General features: G+C 39.5%; 1 protein-coding gene across 2 annotated transcripts in view; it reads left to right on the top strand.

Moving 5' to 3' along the window:
• The window catches only part of ppp2r3c (protein phosphatase 2, regulatory subunit B'', gamma), a 33,748-nt gene that overhangs the window by 3,961 nt on the left and 13,037 nt on the right, over positions 1-16,750 (top strand). For both annotated transcript variants that reach the window (XM_043697815.1, XM_043697817.1), the window contains exons 2-3: positions 6,939-7,066; positions 11,149-11,253. In XM_043697815.1, the coding sequence (XP_043553750.1) occupies positions 6,939-7,066; positions 11,149-11,253 (233 nt within the window). The remainder of the gene's footprint in view (positions 1-6,938; positions 7,067-11,148; positions 11,254-16,750) is intronic.

Genomic DNA, 16,750 nt, shown 5'->3' with positions numbered 1-16,750 from the left:
GGGTGGTTGGGTTGGTTGGTCCGGGTGTCCCAGAGGTATTCTCTGAAACGTTCCACAAACCTCCTTCGCCCCTCCCCCAAGTCCCTCCTCCCTACCTTTTATCTTAGCCTGCTGGACACACTTTCCTCATTCCTGAAGAAGGGCTCATGCCCGAAACGTCGATTTTCCTGCTCATTGGATGCTGCCTGACCTGCTGTGCTTTTCCCAGCAACACATTTTCAGCTCTGATCTCCAGGATCTGCAGTCCTCACTTTCTCCTACTATTATACTTCCTTGTCTTGTTAGTCCTCCCAAAATGTGTCACTTCATACTTTCCAGGATTAGACTCCACTTGTTCAGCCCATCTGACCAACCTGTTTATATCAACCTGTAATCTAAGACTTTCATCCTTGCTATTTACACTATTTTTTATTATCTACAAACTTACTGATCATTCTTCTACGTTCATGATCCAGACATGAATGTAGAAGAATGATCATAAGTTTTATGTGGACTACATCAACTGCATTACCCTTAGCTACGCATCTAGTCACCTCTTTGAAAAATTCAAGGAAATTTGTTAGACACAATCTCTCTCTGACAAAGCCATGCTGACTATCCTCAATTAATCCACGTCCCTCTAATGTTACGAAGGGGAAAAGGTCGAACCCCTCTGATAATTAAACCGAAACACCAACCCCAATCTGTTATGGTGGGAGTCGGGTTTTCCTTCTAATAATTAAACCTGAAACACCCAGAGAAGATTGCCTTACCTCATAATCTAAAAAGAAGTGTGACAAGAGGTGTAACCTCCCTCTCATTCCTCCCCCAATCTGTTATAACGAAGAGGTTAAATGAAATGAAATCCTTTCACTCACTCTACAATCAGCAAGTAAGAACTTATTTATCTAACTACAACAATGAACAAATGAATGGAACCACTAACAAAGATTACTTAGTGTGGAAACAGGCCCTTCGGCCCAACAAGTCCACACTGACCCGCTAAAGCGTAACCCACCCATTCTCGTACATTTACCCCTTTACCTAACACTACGGGCAATTTAGCATGGCCAATTCACCTGACGTGCACATCTTTGGACTGTGGGAGGAAACCGGAGCACCCGGAGGAAACCTACGCAGACACTGGGAGAGTGTGCAAACTCCACACAGTTAGTCGCATGAGTCGGGAATTGAACCTGGGTCTCTGACACTGTGAGGCAGCAGTGCTAGCCACCGTGCCACCCATAAGAAACTGAGCAATTCCTCTCTAACTATCTATTCCTGAACTGAACTGAATTCTACTAGTAAGCTGTTTCAATAACACAGGTCCCACTTATATAAATCCAAGTAATAAGAAAACAATAAATTAAAACTTAGTCTCTCAAAGTTTACACACAGTGTGTCTTCCAAAATGCTTCTCCCCCTCTTTGCTGATCTTTTTTCTGAAACTCCTCTTTCTGTCGAGTTCTTGTGACAGGACTGTACTCGGTCAATTCTGTTGTCTGGAATAGTAGCTAAACATGCCATGGTATCTGTTATGGAAAGATAGTGCTTTTTATGAGAGCTGGAAGTTATTATCTCTTCAGTTGGCTCCCACCGATTTTCAAAAATACCCTCTTCTTTCTAATGATTTGGAGATGCCAGTGTTGGACTGGGGTGTAGAAAGTTAAAAATCCCTGATTAAGGAGCAGTGCTCAGATAGCTAGCGCTTCCAACTATAACCTGGTGTTGTGTGATTTTTAGCTTTGGACTCCTTTTATAGTCTTGATAACCTTATTACTTTCTTTACAATCACATTGGTTCAAGATTGTCAACACGATCAGATTTAAATTTGATATATTTTTAATATCTAAGAACTTGGTTTAAATTGGCTAAATTTGAAAAGACTTGTTGGCTTGCTAAAAATGCTTCTTGGCTGTTTGATACAAAATGTTTGAATTCAGGCGCTCTCTGTACCGGAACTTTAAACTTGTGTTTAAACATTTTTTATTCTCAAATCACTAAGCATGGGAATTGGTGTGGGCATCATCTTTTAAAGGGACCAAGCACTTTATTTCCACCCCCCATTTTACAAGTCTACATACCAACTTCGCAATACTAAGCAGAATTTAATTCTATTCCTCCAATTCCAATTGTTTCTCTATCTCTGTTCTTAAACTTGCTGGTTTCTCCCTCTTCTGTTTTATTTTCCTCTCTATCTCCTTCATTCCAAGAGCTCTCTTTTTGGTAGCTTTATCTTTTCTCCTTATGGAATTTACCCAGTCTTTGCTTACAATCAGAGTTGGAAATCCTTGTTCAAATTCATATTGACTTTGAAACAGAATCATCTCTGTAAAGTTGCATAATACTTCAAGCAGCATCAGTTGATGAACAGGCCTGTTATCTGCTTATTGTTATGAACATAACTAATGCTATCATGGTGATCCCAGAATGAAATATGTCTTGATAGATAATATTTTGATTCTGTCTTCTAAATGGTGGTCTTCCATAGAAACATAGTACAAAAAGACTGCAGATTTGGTTTTAACAATACAACAGAAGTTGCACACAAAATAAATCAAATAAATAAAAACAATCTATCTACATATAAAACCGTTTGAAAGCCTTCAAAATACATGGTTAAATAAAAGTCCTACTTAATCCCCAGCATTGTAGATTTACTGTTAATCAAAATCCAGAGAAGCTCTTTACCTATATTCTCAGTTCCAATCTTTGGACCATGAAACCTTTGGCTTTGTCAATTCACCCTCTTAAGATATTTGACTTTCTCAGTTTTTGAATCTGCAGTGTTGTAACTGGAACAGTCCTAGTTTAGACATTTTACTGAAGTAAAATGTCTAAAGTAATCTCCTTTAGGGAGTAACTATACTTGCATCTGACCCCAGTCGGGTCTCCTTTGAGCCATCTGAAAGCTTTTGAATGTAATTTTTAGCTGCTGGATAATCCAGTTGCTGCTAAATTAATGACTTAATATTTTCTCTCTCTCGTCGTCAACACCCACAGTATTCACACACTTCCATTGGTACTAAAGGAGACACATTAGTTTAAAATCAAGGCTCCAGAATTTAAACAGAGGTGATTCAAGGCACAAGGCAAGCAGTGGTCCATAATTCAGGAAGCTGCAGATGATTGTGCAATTGTTCTGAATCATCAACAGGGCACTACAGTGCATTGGAATTCTGTTTGCTTGGAGATAACCATTCAAGCTAATGCTAGTTTCTTCTGGTTAAAAAGCACAAATCCTGCTGTTTTAGCTGGTCTAATCTTGCCGATCAGGCTGACAGGACATTGTGTATAATCTTAAATCCTGGAAGGAAAGACATTATGCTTATGTCTACTGCTTAGGCTATTCAGTTAATCCCATCCTTGTGTTCTTTCTCCTATCCTTGAAATTATCTCCATTGAATTAAATTGAATTTATTGTCACGTGTACCGAGGCACAGTGAAAAGCTTTGCCTTGCGAGCAATACAGGTGGATCACAGAGTTAAGTAGCATAGATAAGATAAAACAAAAACACGTACATGCGAATGTCAAGAGTTTGTGAGTCCATTCAGTATTCTAACAACAATAGGATAGAAACTGTTTCGAAACCGGCTGGTGCATGTGTTCAGGCTTATGTATCTTCTCCCCGATGGGAGAGATTATAGAAAAATGTTGCCAGGGTGGGATGGATCTTTGAGAATGCTGGCGACCTTTCCTTGACACTGGCCTAGATGGATTCTATTGATGGGAGGTTGGCCTTTGTGATTGTCCGGGCCGAGTTCATCACTTTCTGTAACCATTTCCGATCTTGAATGATACAGTTGCCATGCCGGATAGTGATACATCGAGACAGAATGCTCTTGATGCACCTATAAAAGTTGGCAAGGGTATTCGCCGTCATGCCAAACGTCCTCAGCTGCCTGAGGAAGAAGCGACATTGTTCGACCTCTTGTAGTATTTATCCAATCCTCCTTCGAAAGATGTTGTTGAATCGACTTTCAAGACCCTTTCACGCAGTGCATTCCATATCATTATAGCTCCATTACAGCAAAAAAAAACTCCACTTACCTCACCTCTGATTTGTTTGGCAATGTTTTAAAAAAATTCTCAAGGTCAGGTTCGTAGGAGAGTAGTCTGACACAGAACAAACGACCAAGAGGCGAGTCTGCTAGAATATGGGCATTTTATTCCCCGCAGCGTCGCCACAACGGGTCTGGCTTATACTCACTCTACATGTTACCAAAACTGGGAGCCGTCAGTTCTCGTAGAGCGGTTGCCAACAACCCACGCTCGGCGGTTAAACGTAACCCCGGAGCAGACTCACCGAACTGGAGACTTTTCCAGCTGATATACTCTTTTCCAGATATAAACATTCATGTGAACAGCAGAGCAAGGCTAAAAAACACATTCCATTCTGGTTACATACAGATAAGAAGATTCACACGGGACTAAGCAACACCTCCATTCCGGTTAGATTCACACATGTATTGGGACATAATTTTTAACCGTTTCACCACATTCCACTGCTTGGAATTTTACACCACAGGCAATTACATGAAATGTTTGTTCTCTAGTTATGAAGCCTTCTGTCACTGTAAAAAAAAGTTTTTCTTTATTTACATTATCTAAACTCTGATTTTTGACAACCTCTACTAAATCTCCCCTCAGAATACATGGAGGATAAACACTGCAGATAGATCCTGACTGAAGGAACAATTGCACAACTGTGTGAAGACTTTTTTTATTCACTTGTGGGATGTGAGCATCGTTGGCTGGCCAGCATTTATTGCATGTTCCTAGTTGCCCTTGAGAAGGTGGTGGTGAGCTGCCTTCTTGAACCGCTGCAGTCCACCTGCTGTGGGTTGACCCACAATGCCATTAGGGAGGACATTCCAAGACTTTGATCCAGCAACAGTGAAGGAATGATATATTTTTAAGTGAGAATAGTGAGTGGTTTAAAGGGGAACTTGAAACTTGTGGTGTTCCCATGGATCTGCAGCTCTTGTCCTTCTAGATGTGGTGCAGCACAGTGGCTCAGTGGTTAGCACTACTGCCTCACAGTGCCAGGGACCCGGGTTCAATTCCAGCTTCGGGCGACTGTTAATGTGGAGTTTGCACATTCTCCCTGTGTCTGTGTGGGTTTCCTCTGGGTGCTCAGGTTTCCTCCCACAATCCAACGATTTGCAGGTTAGGTGAATTGGATGTGCTAAATTGCCCATAGTGTTCAAGGATGTGTAGGTTAGGTACATTTTTGGGGTAAATATTGGTTAGGGAATGGGTCTGTGTAGTTGCAATGATATATAAAATGAAGTTGCAATGCAATGATATATAAAATGAAGCAGTGGTTCTCTTACTGGTCCCTGAGGGACAGTACTCTCTGGTTTGTTTGCTGTTTCTTAGCAAATCGTCTGTCTTTTTTTTTGAGGATGTGCTCAAGAAGATAGATGAGGGCAGAGTGGTAAATGTTACCCGTGTGGACATTAGTGAAGTCTTTGACAAGGTTCTGCATGGTAGGCTAACTAGTAAAGTTAGATCACATGAGGTTCATGGAGAGCTTGTCAATTGGATGCAAAATTGGCTTGAAGGTAGGAGACAGAGGTGGTGGTGGTGGGATGTTATTTTTTTGGGTGGGGGCATGTAACCAGTGGTGTTCTGTAGGGGTTAGAACTGGGTCCACTATTGTTCATCATTTTGTGTTAATGATTTGGATGAGAATTTAGAAAGCATGGTTAGCAAGTTTATGGATGACACCAAAGTTGGTGGGATGCTAGACAATGAAGAAGGTTATGTAAGATGACAAAGGGATCGTGATCAGTTGGGCCAATGGGCTGAGAAATTGCAGATGGAGTTTAATTTGGAGAAGTGTGAGGTGTTGCATTTTGATAAGATGAACAAGGGCAGGACTTACACAGTTAATGGTAGGATGCTGGGGAGTGTTGCTGAACAGAGAGACCTAAGAGTTTAGATACTTTGTTCTTTAAAAGTTATGTCATAGGTAATTTGGGTGGTAAAGAAGGCTTTTGGTGTGCTTGCCTTCATTGCTCAGACTATTAAGTATAGAAGTTGGGATGTATTGATGAGGTTGTACAGGACGTTGGTGAGACCTCACCTGGAGTACTGTGTCCTGTTCTGGTTGCCTTGCTATAGGAAGCATTAAATGGGAGAGGGTGCAGAAAACATTTACAAGGATGTTGCTGGGACTGGACGGTTTGAGTTGAACAGAGGCTAGATTGGCTGGGGCATTCCTCACTGGAGTGAGGTGAACACCAAAGGTCTTTTCCGTAGGATAGGGGGGTTCAAAACTAGAGGGCATAATTTTAAAGTGAGAGGAGAAAGATTTAAAAGAGACCTTCGGGCCAACATTTTCATACAGAGGTGGTTCATATGTGGAATGAAGTGCCAGAGGAAGTGGTAGACGCGGGTATATTCACAACACTTAAAAGGTATTTAGACAGGTATGTGAATAGGAAAGGTTTGCAGGCATGCAGGCCAAATGCAGGAAAATGGGACTAGTTTGGCAAACTTGGTCGGCATGGACGAATTGGACCAAAGGGTCTGTTTCTGTGCTGTATGACTCTACATCTAGATATGACATTAAAAACATAGATTCTGGATTAGTGGTGCTGGAAGAGCACAGCAGTTCAGGCAGCATCCAAGGAGCTTCGAAATCGACGTTTCGGGAAAAAGCCCAAAACATAGCAACCTAGAAATATAGAAGATAGAGGCGGGGGAGGCCATTCGGCCCTTCAAGTCTGCTCCGCCATTTATCACTATCATGGCTGATCGTCCAACTCAGTAACCTAATCCTGCTTTCTCTCCATAACCCTTGATCCCTTTCACCCCAAGTGATATATCTAGTTGCTTCTTGGATGCATTGAAAATGATTATGTTGATAAAGCAAAACGTTTTGAAGTTCATGACATGATCCTTCCTGGGAAAAAATATTAATGGTTCTATCTAATTTCAAATAAAACAGCTAAAACGTCTGACCAAGAACCAAAGGACAATGAGATGGATCTCTTCACCAAGTATTATGTTGAATGGAGAGGGGGCAGGAAAAAGAACAACCTATCTTACAAAAGCATCCCAAGATTTTATTATAGGGTAGGTCTCTTTTTTTCAATTGACAAATAAATAACACTTTCTACTATGTAAAAGCTGTAAAATTAATCTCATTTGTTAAGTCTCTGGTGGTCTCAAAAATAAATTTGAATGTTTTCTTTAAATCCATTTTATGGTTTTAGTAACAACTGAAGGCCTTTTTATTCTGGTGCAGTTTTTAATTCTCTAGAAAACTTTAATTTCCCATTTATTTTCTCAAAGCGGGACTCTTAAGGGTAAAATTTCAAGAGTGCCAATCAGTCTCCACCTGTGGTCTTCTGAAGTGGTCATTACTGATGTGTGACCTGAACGGTTTGTGTTGACTACTCTACTGTGGACGATATCCCAATCGGTCCTTGTGTTATACTATACTTGGTTTCCAGCAGGTGTCACTGCACAGCAGTCAGGATCAGGCAACATGGTAAACTTGTTTACCTCATTTCCTCCTCTGGAGAGACAATTGGTTCAAGTCATAGAGTCATAGAGATGTACAGCACAGAAACAGACTCTTCGGTCCAACCTGTCCATGTCGACCAAATATCCCAACCCAATCTAGTCCCACCTGCCAGCACCCGGCCCATATCCCTCCAAACCCTTCCTCTTCATATACCCATCCAAATGCCTCTTAAATGTTACAAGTGTACCAGCCTCCACCACTTCCTCTGGCAGCTCATGCCATACACGTACCACCTTCTGCGTGAAAAAGTTGTCCCTTAGGTCTCTTTTATATCTTTCCCATCTCACCCTAAACCTATGCCCTCTAATTCTGAACTCCCCGATCCCAGGGAAAAGACTTTGTCTATTTATCCTATCCATGCCCCTCATAATTTTGTAAACCTCTATAAGGTCACCCCTGAGCCTCCGATTCTCCTGGGAAAACAGCCCCAGCCTGTTCAACCTCTCCCTATAGCTCAAATCCTCCAACCTTGGCAACATCCTTGTAAATCTTTTCTGAACCCTTTCATGTTTCACAACATCTTTCGATAGGAAGGAGACCAGAATTGCACGCAATATTTCAGCTGTGGCCTAACCAATGTCCTGTACAGCCGCAACATGACCTCCCAACTCCTGTACTCAATACTCTGACCAATAAAGGAAAGCAAACCAAATGCCTTCTTCACTATCATATCTACCTGCGACTCCACTTTCAAGGAACTATGAACCTGCACTCCAAGGTCTCTTTGTTCAGCAACACTCCCTAGGACCTTACCATTAAGTATATAAGTCCTGCTAAGATTTGCATTCCTAAAATGCAGCACCTCGCATTTATCTGAATTAAACTCCATCTGCCACTTCCAGCCCATTGGCCCATCTGGTCCAGATCCTGTTGTAATCTGAGGTAACCCTCTTCGCTGTCCACTACACCTCCAATTTTGGTGCCATCTGCAAACTTACTGTACCTCTTAAGCTCACATCCAGATCATGTATGTAAATGGCAAAACGTAGAGGACCCAGCACTGATCCTTATGGCACTCCACTGGTCACAGGCCTCCAGTCTGAAAGACAATCCATCACCCCCTACATTTTCCAAACAACATACCCATTTCAAACAGGTATATCCACAAAAGACTCCTGCCCTAGGTGCCTACCTCTCTTACCCTTCCTGGAGTTAACCCATCTATGTGACTGTATCTGAGACTTTTCCCCCTTCCTATACCTGCCATCCATCACATACTGTTGCTGTTGCAAGTTCCTCATCGCTTCTAACTGTCTCTCCAACTGATCCATTCGATCTGATTAGATTCACATCCAACAGTATTTATGGCAGATATAATCCACAGTAATCCTTAAGCACTCTTTAAATTCCCACATCTGACAAGAAGTACATATCACTGCAAAGGCCATTTTTGCTCCTTCGCAATCTACAGACCCAGAAAATAACACCATCTTATTCCTCTACATAACACTGCACCAAGTTAAATTAATAGTTATGGCTTATATTTAAAGTTTAATCAAGAGACTTATCTCCACAAAACATATAATCAAGAAATAACCCACTGTACTCACTACTGCAGCCTTACTATTGGGCAGATTTAAAACAACGATTAACTTATCTGATTCTGTGTTGTGAACTTTGCCAAACAGGTTCCTCCAACATTAGTTGTGAAATTCACTCTTTTTGTTAATTTTCCCAGAGGCACTCTGATGTCCAGCAATACATGAATTCAAAAACAGCAAAGGCAGTAACTGTGCAGGTTTTCTCTGACTCACTCACTCACTCACTGTCCTCACCATGTGCTTCCTTCGTCTGTTCTTCTCCCTTTTAAAACTGCTGTTGTTTTGACTTTTTTTCCCCAAGTGTGGTAAAATAACTCCAAACCCGCCAAACATAAATCTACAATTTACCTGAGTTTCATGATTCAATAACGCATTGAATTATGTGGATTCCATGTGGAATCGTCAAGGGATGCATTAGTTTTTAAAACAGCATTTCCAGTCTCCTCCTCATGTATGAATTGAAGTAAGAAGACCTAATAAGAATAAATTCCCTTGATACAGATGTGGCCGTATATTCCACTCTGGGAGAATTTGACCAAAATTGTATGGAAGCCATTTTTGTCACAAAGCAATTTTTGCAGTAAAATGTTGCTTGCTAATTTTTGTTTTTGGAGCTTGACCTTGCAGCTGGAAACTGTTTTTGCTCCTCTGCCATTAGATAATTCTGCTTCATAGAATGATGTATTGCTTCTCTATGTCCTGTATTGGTTGTTCTTGTCTAGCTGAACCTGCAGTGTAAGATAACATTCAGTTTTGTAGACATTAAGAAATGTAGGTTTGGACAATATATGTGAACTTTACGACTGCCCCTAGGTTGCATAATTGATGGGCAGTGGGTTTGTATTTTACTATATAACTTCTAACATTCTGTATTTCATTGGAATTGTGTCAGACTTCTCCGAACGAAGATGTAATTTCCCCATGACTATGAATAAAAGCTAGTTAATTGCTCAAGGTCTTGTCGCCTGACTGCTTTAAACGATTTGACATAAGATTTACTTTTCCCCAACACGCTCTATATTTTGTTTTCAAATTGTTGTTCAGCATCGCTGTGAATGTAGATTCTATCCAGTTTCTCAGCAAAGGTTAATTAACAATTAATTTGTATTGTTGATCTTGGATGCCAATGTAAACTAAAAATCAGCACTACAATTCCTTTGTGGTTTTAAGTGCATAATGAACTCAGCAGTAGTTTTTTTTTTTATTCCATAGCCTGCTTAATATTCAATAACCTTTTGAATTGCCAACTCTTGTTAAATAGAATCATAGCATCTTTCTGCACTGTAGGGATTTTATTTGGTCCGTTAAGTTTGTACAGACCCTAACCTATCCCCGTAACCCTACATTAATCATTGCCAGTCCATTTAATCTGCACATCATTGGACGGTGGGAAGAAACTAAAACACCTGGTTGAAACCACACACCCCTCACTGGCAGAAATGGGGAAAATATGCAAATTCCAGAAAGACAGTCACCCAAGGCTGAAGTGCTGAAATCAAACCCGGGTCCCTGGTGTTGTAAGGGAGCCACCGTGCCACCCACAGGGTTTCATTTGAAAGGCACATATACATCGAACAGCAATGGTGGCTTGTCATCTATTATAACAATATGTGGATATCCCTGCAATGGTTCCCAAAATAAATTAGCATCCTTGCAGTTGAGTGAGGATCTTCAAAGAAGGGATAAAGGGAATTAATCATCCTGGCAATTTATTTGATCAGTGAATGATTTTGAACCAAGAAAGAAAATGGACAAAAAGAAAATGAAAAGTCCTCTCAAAAGGCAAAATCAAATAATTATGTTCTGCAGTTAGTCAAAATACATACTCAAATGTATTGAGTTAAATCAAAATCTAGATCAGAATGAAGTTAAATTTTATTAATGAACAGCAACAATATGCAGGGTAAATTCCTGCAAAAATAGCAATGTTCTTTTAGAATGCATCAGAATTGGTAACTTTAATTGTGTTTTTACTCTGCCTTTGGTATTTTATGTGCTGATGTTTTGTAGGATAAAAAAATTATAGTTAAACAACATATTGCAGTCTGTAGGTATTTTAATAAACTTTTCTTTCAATTCTGTATCAGCTTCCAGCAGAAGATGAAATTCTGTTGCAGAAATTAAGGGAAGAATCCAGGGCAGTATTTCTTCAAAGGAAGAGTAGAGAATTGTTGGATAATGAAGAGCTACAGGTCTGAAAAACCAAAGTTTTTATCTGGCTGTACTGTCATAGAAACTATTGAAAATTTTAACTCTGGTGATGCAGTAACATTCTATGCTGCTGCATGCTACCTCAATAACTAGCGAGTGGAATTGTCTGTAATGTGATCATTATCTGATCTCTGCATTTGTTTTCCTTATTCAATAATATTAAATGTATTTTACCAACAAGAAAGAAAGGAAATGGGTGGAAATATTGTCTTAAACAAGTGACAGATGGTGTAGTTACTTGCTTTATTTGTTTATTGGCTAACCAGTGTTACCTGTGGGTGTGTGTTTCTACATGATAGGACTTCTGATTTTAACATTGGACTTGACTCTTTTCATTTTACTAGGACATAGCAATCATCACGTTGATTATATAACAGAGCTACATAACTTTGAGTTTTCCCCAGTATCATTTATATGTAAGTTTTGCTTTCCACTCTGCACCTAAGCTCACTTTCTATGTTTCATTTTCTCTCCTTTTTTTAAATTTATTTTCTTACCTCTCCAACACCCTTCCCTCCTGTAATTTGTCATTCCTTTCGTTTTTCCCTTTTATTGATCTTTTTTCCACCCAAATTTCTGTAGTAACCCTTCAGTACTTTTAACCTTGTCATATCTTGTCTCTATCCCAGGATTGACACTCCCTCTTCGACAAGCGAACATCTTCCCTCTGTTTCTCTATCAATCCTCAGAAGTGGCCCATTTATATACTCCATCAGTCCATCCCATTCTCTTGATGATCTTTCTGCCCAACCCATTGTTGCAGCCCGTCCATCTTCTCCCTCATCCAAGCTATGACTCACTTTTGATCCTGTGAACGTATCTGTTATGACTGCCTCTTTCTGTATCTCTCTGTAAAATGTATTTTCACTGATGATCAAGGCCCTCAGAATCATGAACTTATTGTGGACAATGGCAACAACATCATACCATTGACTAAAATATAGCTGAGGGATGATCACACCCTTCTTAATACCTGTAAAATTGTCATAGTGGAGTCAAAACATTAGTGCTGGGTCTCTCTCCAAAGATGCTGCCAGACTTGCTGTGTTTTTTCAGATCTTTCTTTAGATCGTTGTTTTCTACTACCTACCTAAATACCATACCAATTTTGTCACCAAGCTATCTTCATTACGTTCCTCCAGCAGCTTTTGTGCTGAGCAACCGCTCATCCTTGGCAATTTCAACCTCCATCGTAATTAATCCTGCTCCCTCTCTTTTGAGCTCACTCCCTTCTTATCCTCCCTTAACTCTATTCACATTCATCCTCAATCTGTATTTATGGCAATCCTCTTTACTTTGCTATATCATGATCCTGTTGCTCCCATAATACCTACCTTTCATAAGACAATTCTGATCAATTCCTTGAATTGCTATCTATTCACCTCCTACTTTTTCCCCCAAATCCTACTTGTTTTGGTCTCTGTGCCTTGGAAGAAATATCTCTAAGCTGTACTTTCAAATTCTCAATCATGTGACCTTTTGTTCACCATAGCATTTCTGTAGGCACTGATCCGCTCACTTGCTCCATCTCAGTTTTCAATGCTTCACCAACACCATTACTAATTTTTTATCTTGGCCATTTTCACCCTTAAGTACAATACACACAAACTTGAATGAATATGGCAATTGATAACTGCTTTAGCTGTTCATGACCATACTTGACAAGACCATATAAAGAACAATCATGTATTGCTGTGTAAACTGCAGGATTACAAGGTAATCCCTTGGCTTCTTTCCTGATTCCTGATGAAGAACTCTCCTACTCCTCGGATGCTGTCTCATTGGCTGTGCTTTTCCAGCTCCACGTTTTTTGGCTCCTTCTTTCCTCAACTGCAAACTGTATTCTTAAACCCCTTTCCTTTGTCTCCTTCACTCTTGCCTCCAGTATGTACAATAAGTTCATGAATTTTTTTTTGCTAGCATTGAGAGTACTTTATCACTTCCCACTGCTACTTTCTTCCTTCCCAAAGTCCAAAAGGACAAATTTCCTGGAAGGTTTTCACCTATATCCTAACATGTATCTTTCTGTAATTTCTTGGCAATTTCCCATCACGGTCTTTCAAGGTTCATCTTGTCCGTTAGACCCCTGTTCTTCTGTATTGACCTTACTCTACTAGAACTACTTCCCAACTTCCCTTCCCAACCCCTCCTTAATTGTTGTTTACTCTTCTTATTCCTCAAGTGCGGTTCCTCTCTCTTTTAACTTTGCCATCATCACATTTTGGCTCAAAAAAATTAAACTCCGTCCCTTCATCCATCTTAATTAGTGCCCCATTTCTAAGTAACCTTTCCTCTTCACACTCCTTAAATTGTTGCTATCTTCCAACTCGACACCTATCTTTCACAGATATGTTGAATCCCTCCAATTGAATTTCTGCCAGGACATAGGATTTGAGCAGTTCCTATTAAAGTCAACAGATGTTCTATATGACTGGTGAAAGTAATCCAACCCCTTCGTCCTTCTTGTTTTGTCTGCCTTTGACACTATTGATCATACCATCTTTTCTAATAGGGTGTAGGTTTGCTCGCTGAGCTGTAGGTTTGATATCCAGACGTTTCATTACCTGGCTAGGTAACATAATCAGTGGCGACCTCCAAGTGAAGCGAAGCTGTTGTCTCCTGCTTTCTATTTATATCTTTCTCCTGGATGGGGTTCCTGGGGTTTGTGGTGATGTCATTATCTGTTTATTTTCTGAGGGGTTGATAGATGGGGTTGATAGTGTCTAGATCTATGTGTTTGTTTATGGCATTGTGGTTGGAGTGCCAGGACTCTAGGAATTCTCTGGCATGTCTTTGCTTAGCCTGTCCCAGGATAGATGTGTTGTCCCAGTCGAATGGTGGTTTTTTATTCATCCGTGTGTAGGGCTATGAGGGAGAGAGGGTCGTGTCTTTTTGTGGCTAGCTGGTGTTCATGTATCCTGGTGGCTAACTTTCTTCCTGTTTGTCCTACGTAGTGTTTCACAAACCTTGCATCTTTTCTAATGTATTTTCATTATCATCCAGCTGGACAGGACTGCACTTGCCTTTCTTATCTACCTAATTGTCACTGACTGTCCCTCTCCCTGACAACTTTGAGGCTAAACCAGACAATTGGCAGTCTTAGTGTCAGATTTTTTGCCCAAGATCAGCTTCTAATCATGCATCTGTTCTATCGCAAAGACTGCCCAGTTTTCCCTTAGACCTTACCTCTGCCTTACTTTCTCATGTGCAGAAATGTTATCTATTCTTTCAGAATGTCAAAACTTAACTCCTCTAATGCAATTCCAGCCAGCTCCCATGTTCTAACCTCTGCAAAACACAAACTAAAACCTTGTCCTTGTCATAACTCCCATCGATCATTACTACTGTATTTATTTTTAATGAACATGTTATGACACACTCTGGAGCAGGTGGGACCTGAACCTACGTCATCTGATCATAAGCAGGGACACTACCATTGTGCCTAAAACCCTAACATCATGACTTTTTTTTTATATAACCAGTTTAGATGTGTTATGTCACCATTCTGTGGCTATCGCATCCTGAAGTGAGACTTGAACATTTACCCTTCTGGTCCGGAGGTAGGGACATGACTATTGCTTGATAAGACTTTCAGTTATTGCCCCCATGTTGGACCATTCCCAAATTGAACCCCATTTAAGTAAGGCATTGATGTTAAAATTCTCATCCTTGTTTTCTATGGCTAACCTTTTTCTATAATTTCCTTGAGTCCCCACAACCTTCCAAGATATCTGGATCTCTTTAATTCTGTTTCAGCTCTTTTGCCGCTCTATCTCATTTTTGCTCATTAACGTGCACTTTAATATCTATCTCTGACCAAATGTTTGACAAGTTTTTAGTCACCTGTCCTCTTATCTCCCTGGTGCTATTGTTTTATAATTCCCTTGTAAAGCACCTTAGAATATTTTATGTTAATGATGATTTTGTAAATAAATGTTATTAATGAAGCATCAATGGAATTTTATAAAATTAAAATAAAAATGTAAATTAGATCATTTATTAAATGAAAACTAATATTAAGTTGAGACTTTTTTTAAGGAATGGGTAAATTCCTTGCATTTAAGAAAAAAAAAATTAAAATGATCTCAGACTTCTTTCTTACAACTTAGATTTCAGCAGTTCTATCCGTAGATGAATGGGAATGTATGGAGTCTTGGAAGAAGGGAGAATTATTTACAAAATAGACTGGTGTATTCTTTAATAGCAACTATAAATCTGCTTTATCTGCATCCTGTTGTTCAATTGAGTAGGAAGAGAAAATTTTGGAAAGGAAATACAGCAAACCTTTTATTAACCAGCACCTAAGGAACCAGAGGTGTGCCAGTTGATCAAATATTTCAGATAATCAAGAGGTCCACACAAACAGTGTCAAAACACGCACTAAGTAATAAAAAAGTAAGGCCGGGTGTGTACACATCACTGCTTTACTTTATTTACAACATAAGTGATAAATGATAATGCAACTTTGCCTTCAATAAAACTGAGTGGAGAAAGCCTTCTTAATCACACCCTCATCTGAGTACTTGGCCATCCAGGTAGATTGCAGTGTTTAAGGCGAAATTGACTTAAAACTGAATCAACTGTTTAGATTTTGTGTGACAACTTGAATGAACACAAAATACAGTATATTTACATTGAGGTAAATAATTTTTTAAAACTTTAATAACTTGACAGAATAATTCAATATCCTTTATGGAATTTGAGGAATATAGTTTATGCCAGTTTATAGAGAGTGCCAATTCATACAGTGCAGGTTAAAACAAAGTTTGCTGTTTCTCTTTTATATGAAAGATTTTTTGGGTATCCAAAGTAGTGAATTGTCCTTTTGAAAAGGAAGCCACTTTGACAGTATTCATGAGGTGAAATCTGAGTTTTCATGACACCTTGTGTTATTAAAACAAATGTCAAAGCAGTTTTATTTCTTTAACATATATTTGAAATAAAAATTAATAAAACATTTTGCCTCTGAATGCAAAAGCAGAAACTCAGTGAAATCTAAAGTTATTGCGGATACAGGCACTCAAGTAGAGGTAGGGAACAGACCAAACAAGAATCACTGAACCTCCAACTGGTTAGCACTTTCTTTCACCCCTAGCTGTCATAAGCTGGCTTACAAGTTGCAATTTTAATTTAGTTTTCATTTTTGCTTTTGTGTGATTGTTATATCAGGACTCGAATCATTGGTTACTCTCCTGTGCCTTAATTTTCTGTGTTTCAAGCTGACAGGAGCCAAAGCAATTTCCGATACATTGTGCAAGGTGCATGAATCAGTGTGCGTGAATCATTGAACCAACTGGTTTGTGAACATGTTCAAGACACAGCAGATGTGAGAGAATCTATCATTTAAATTGCTGACATAAACTCTGCCAAGTATTTTATCATTGTGATATGTTTTAGGGACAATAATGCACACCAACATTATTTTGGCAGTGAAATCTGCCTAATGCAACAAGGGGCTTGTTAGTTCTTCTTCTACTT

This window comes from Chiloscyllium plagiosum, chromosome 10 (genome assembly GCF_004010195.1).
Source record: "Chiloscyllium plagiosum isolate BGI_BamShark_2017 chromosome 10, ASM401019v2, whole genome shotgun sequence".
NCBI classification, from domain to species: domain Eukaryota; kingdom Metazoa; phylum Chordata; class Chondrichthyes; order Orectolobiformes; family Hemiscylliidae; genus Chiloscyllium; species Chiloscyllium plagiosum.
Note: the sequence above shows the minus strand (reverse complement) of the source record. Positions and strands in the feature narration are given on the sequence as shown.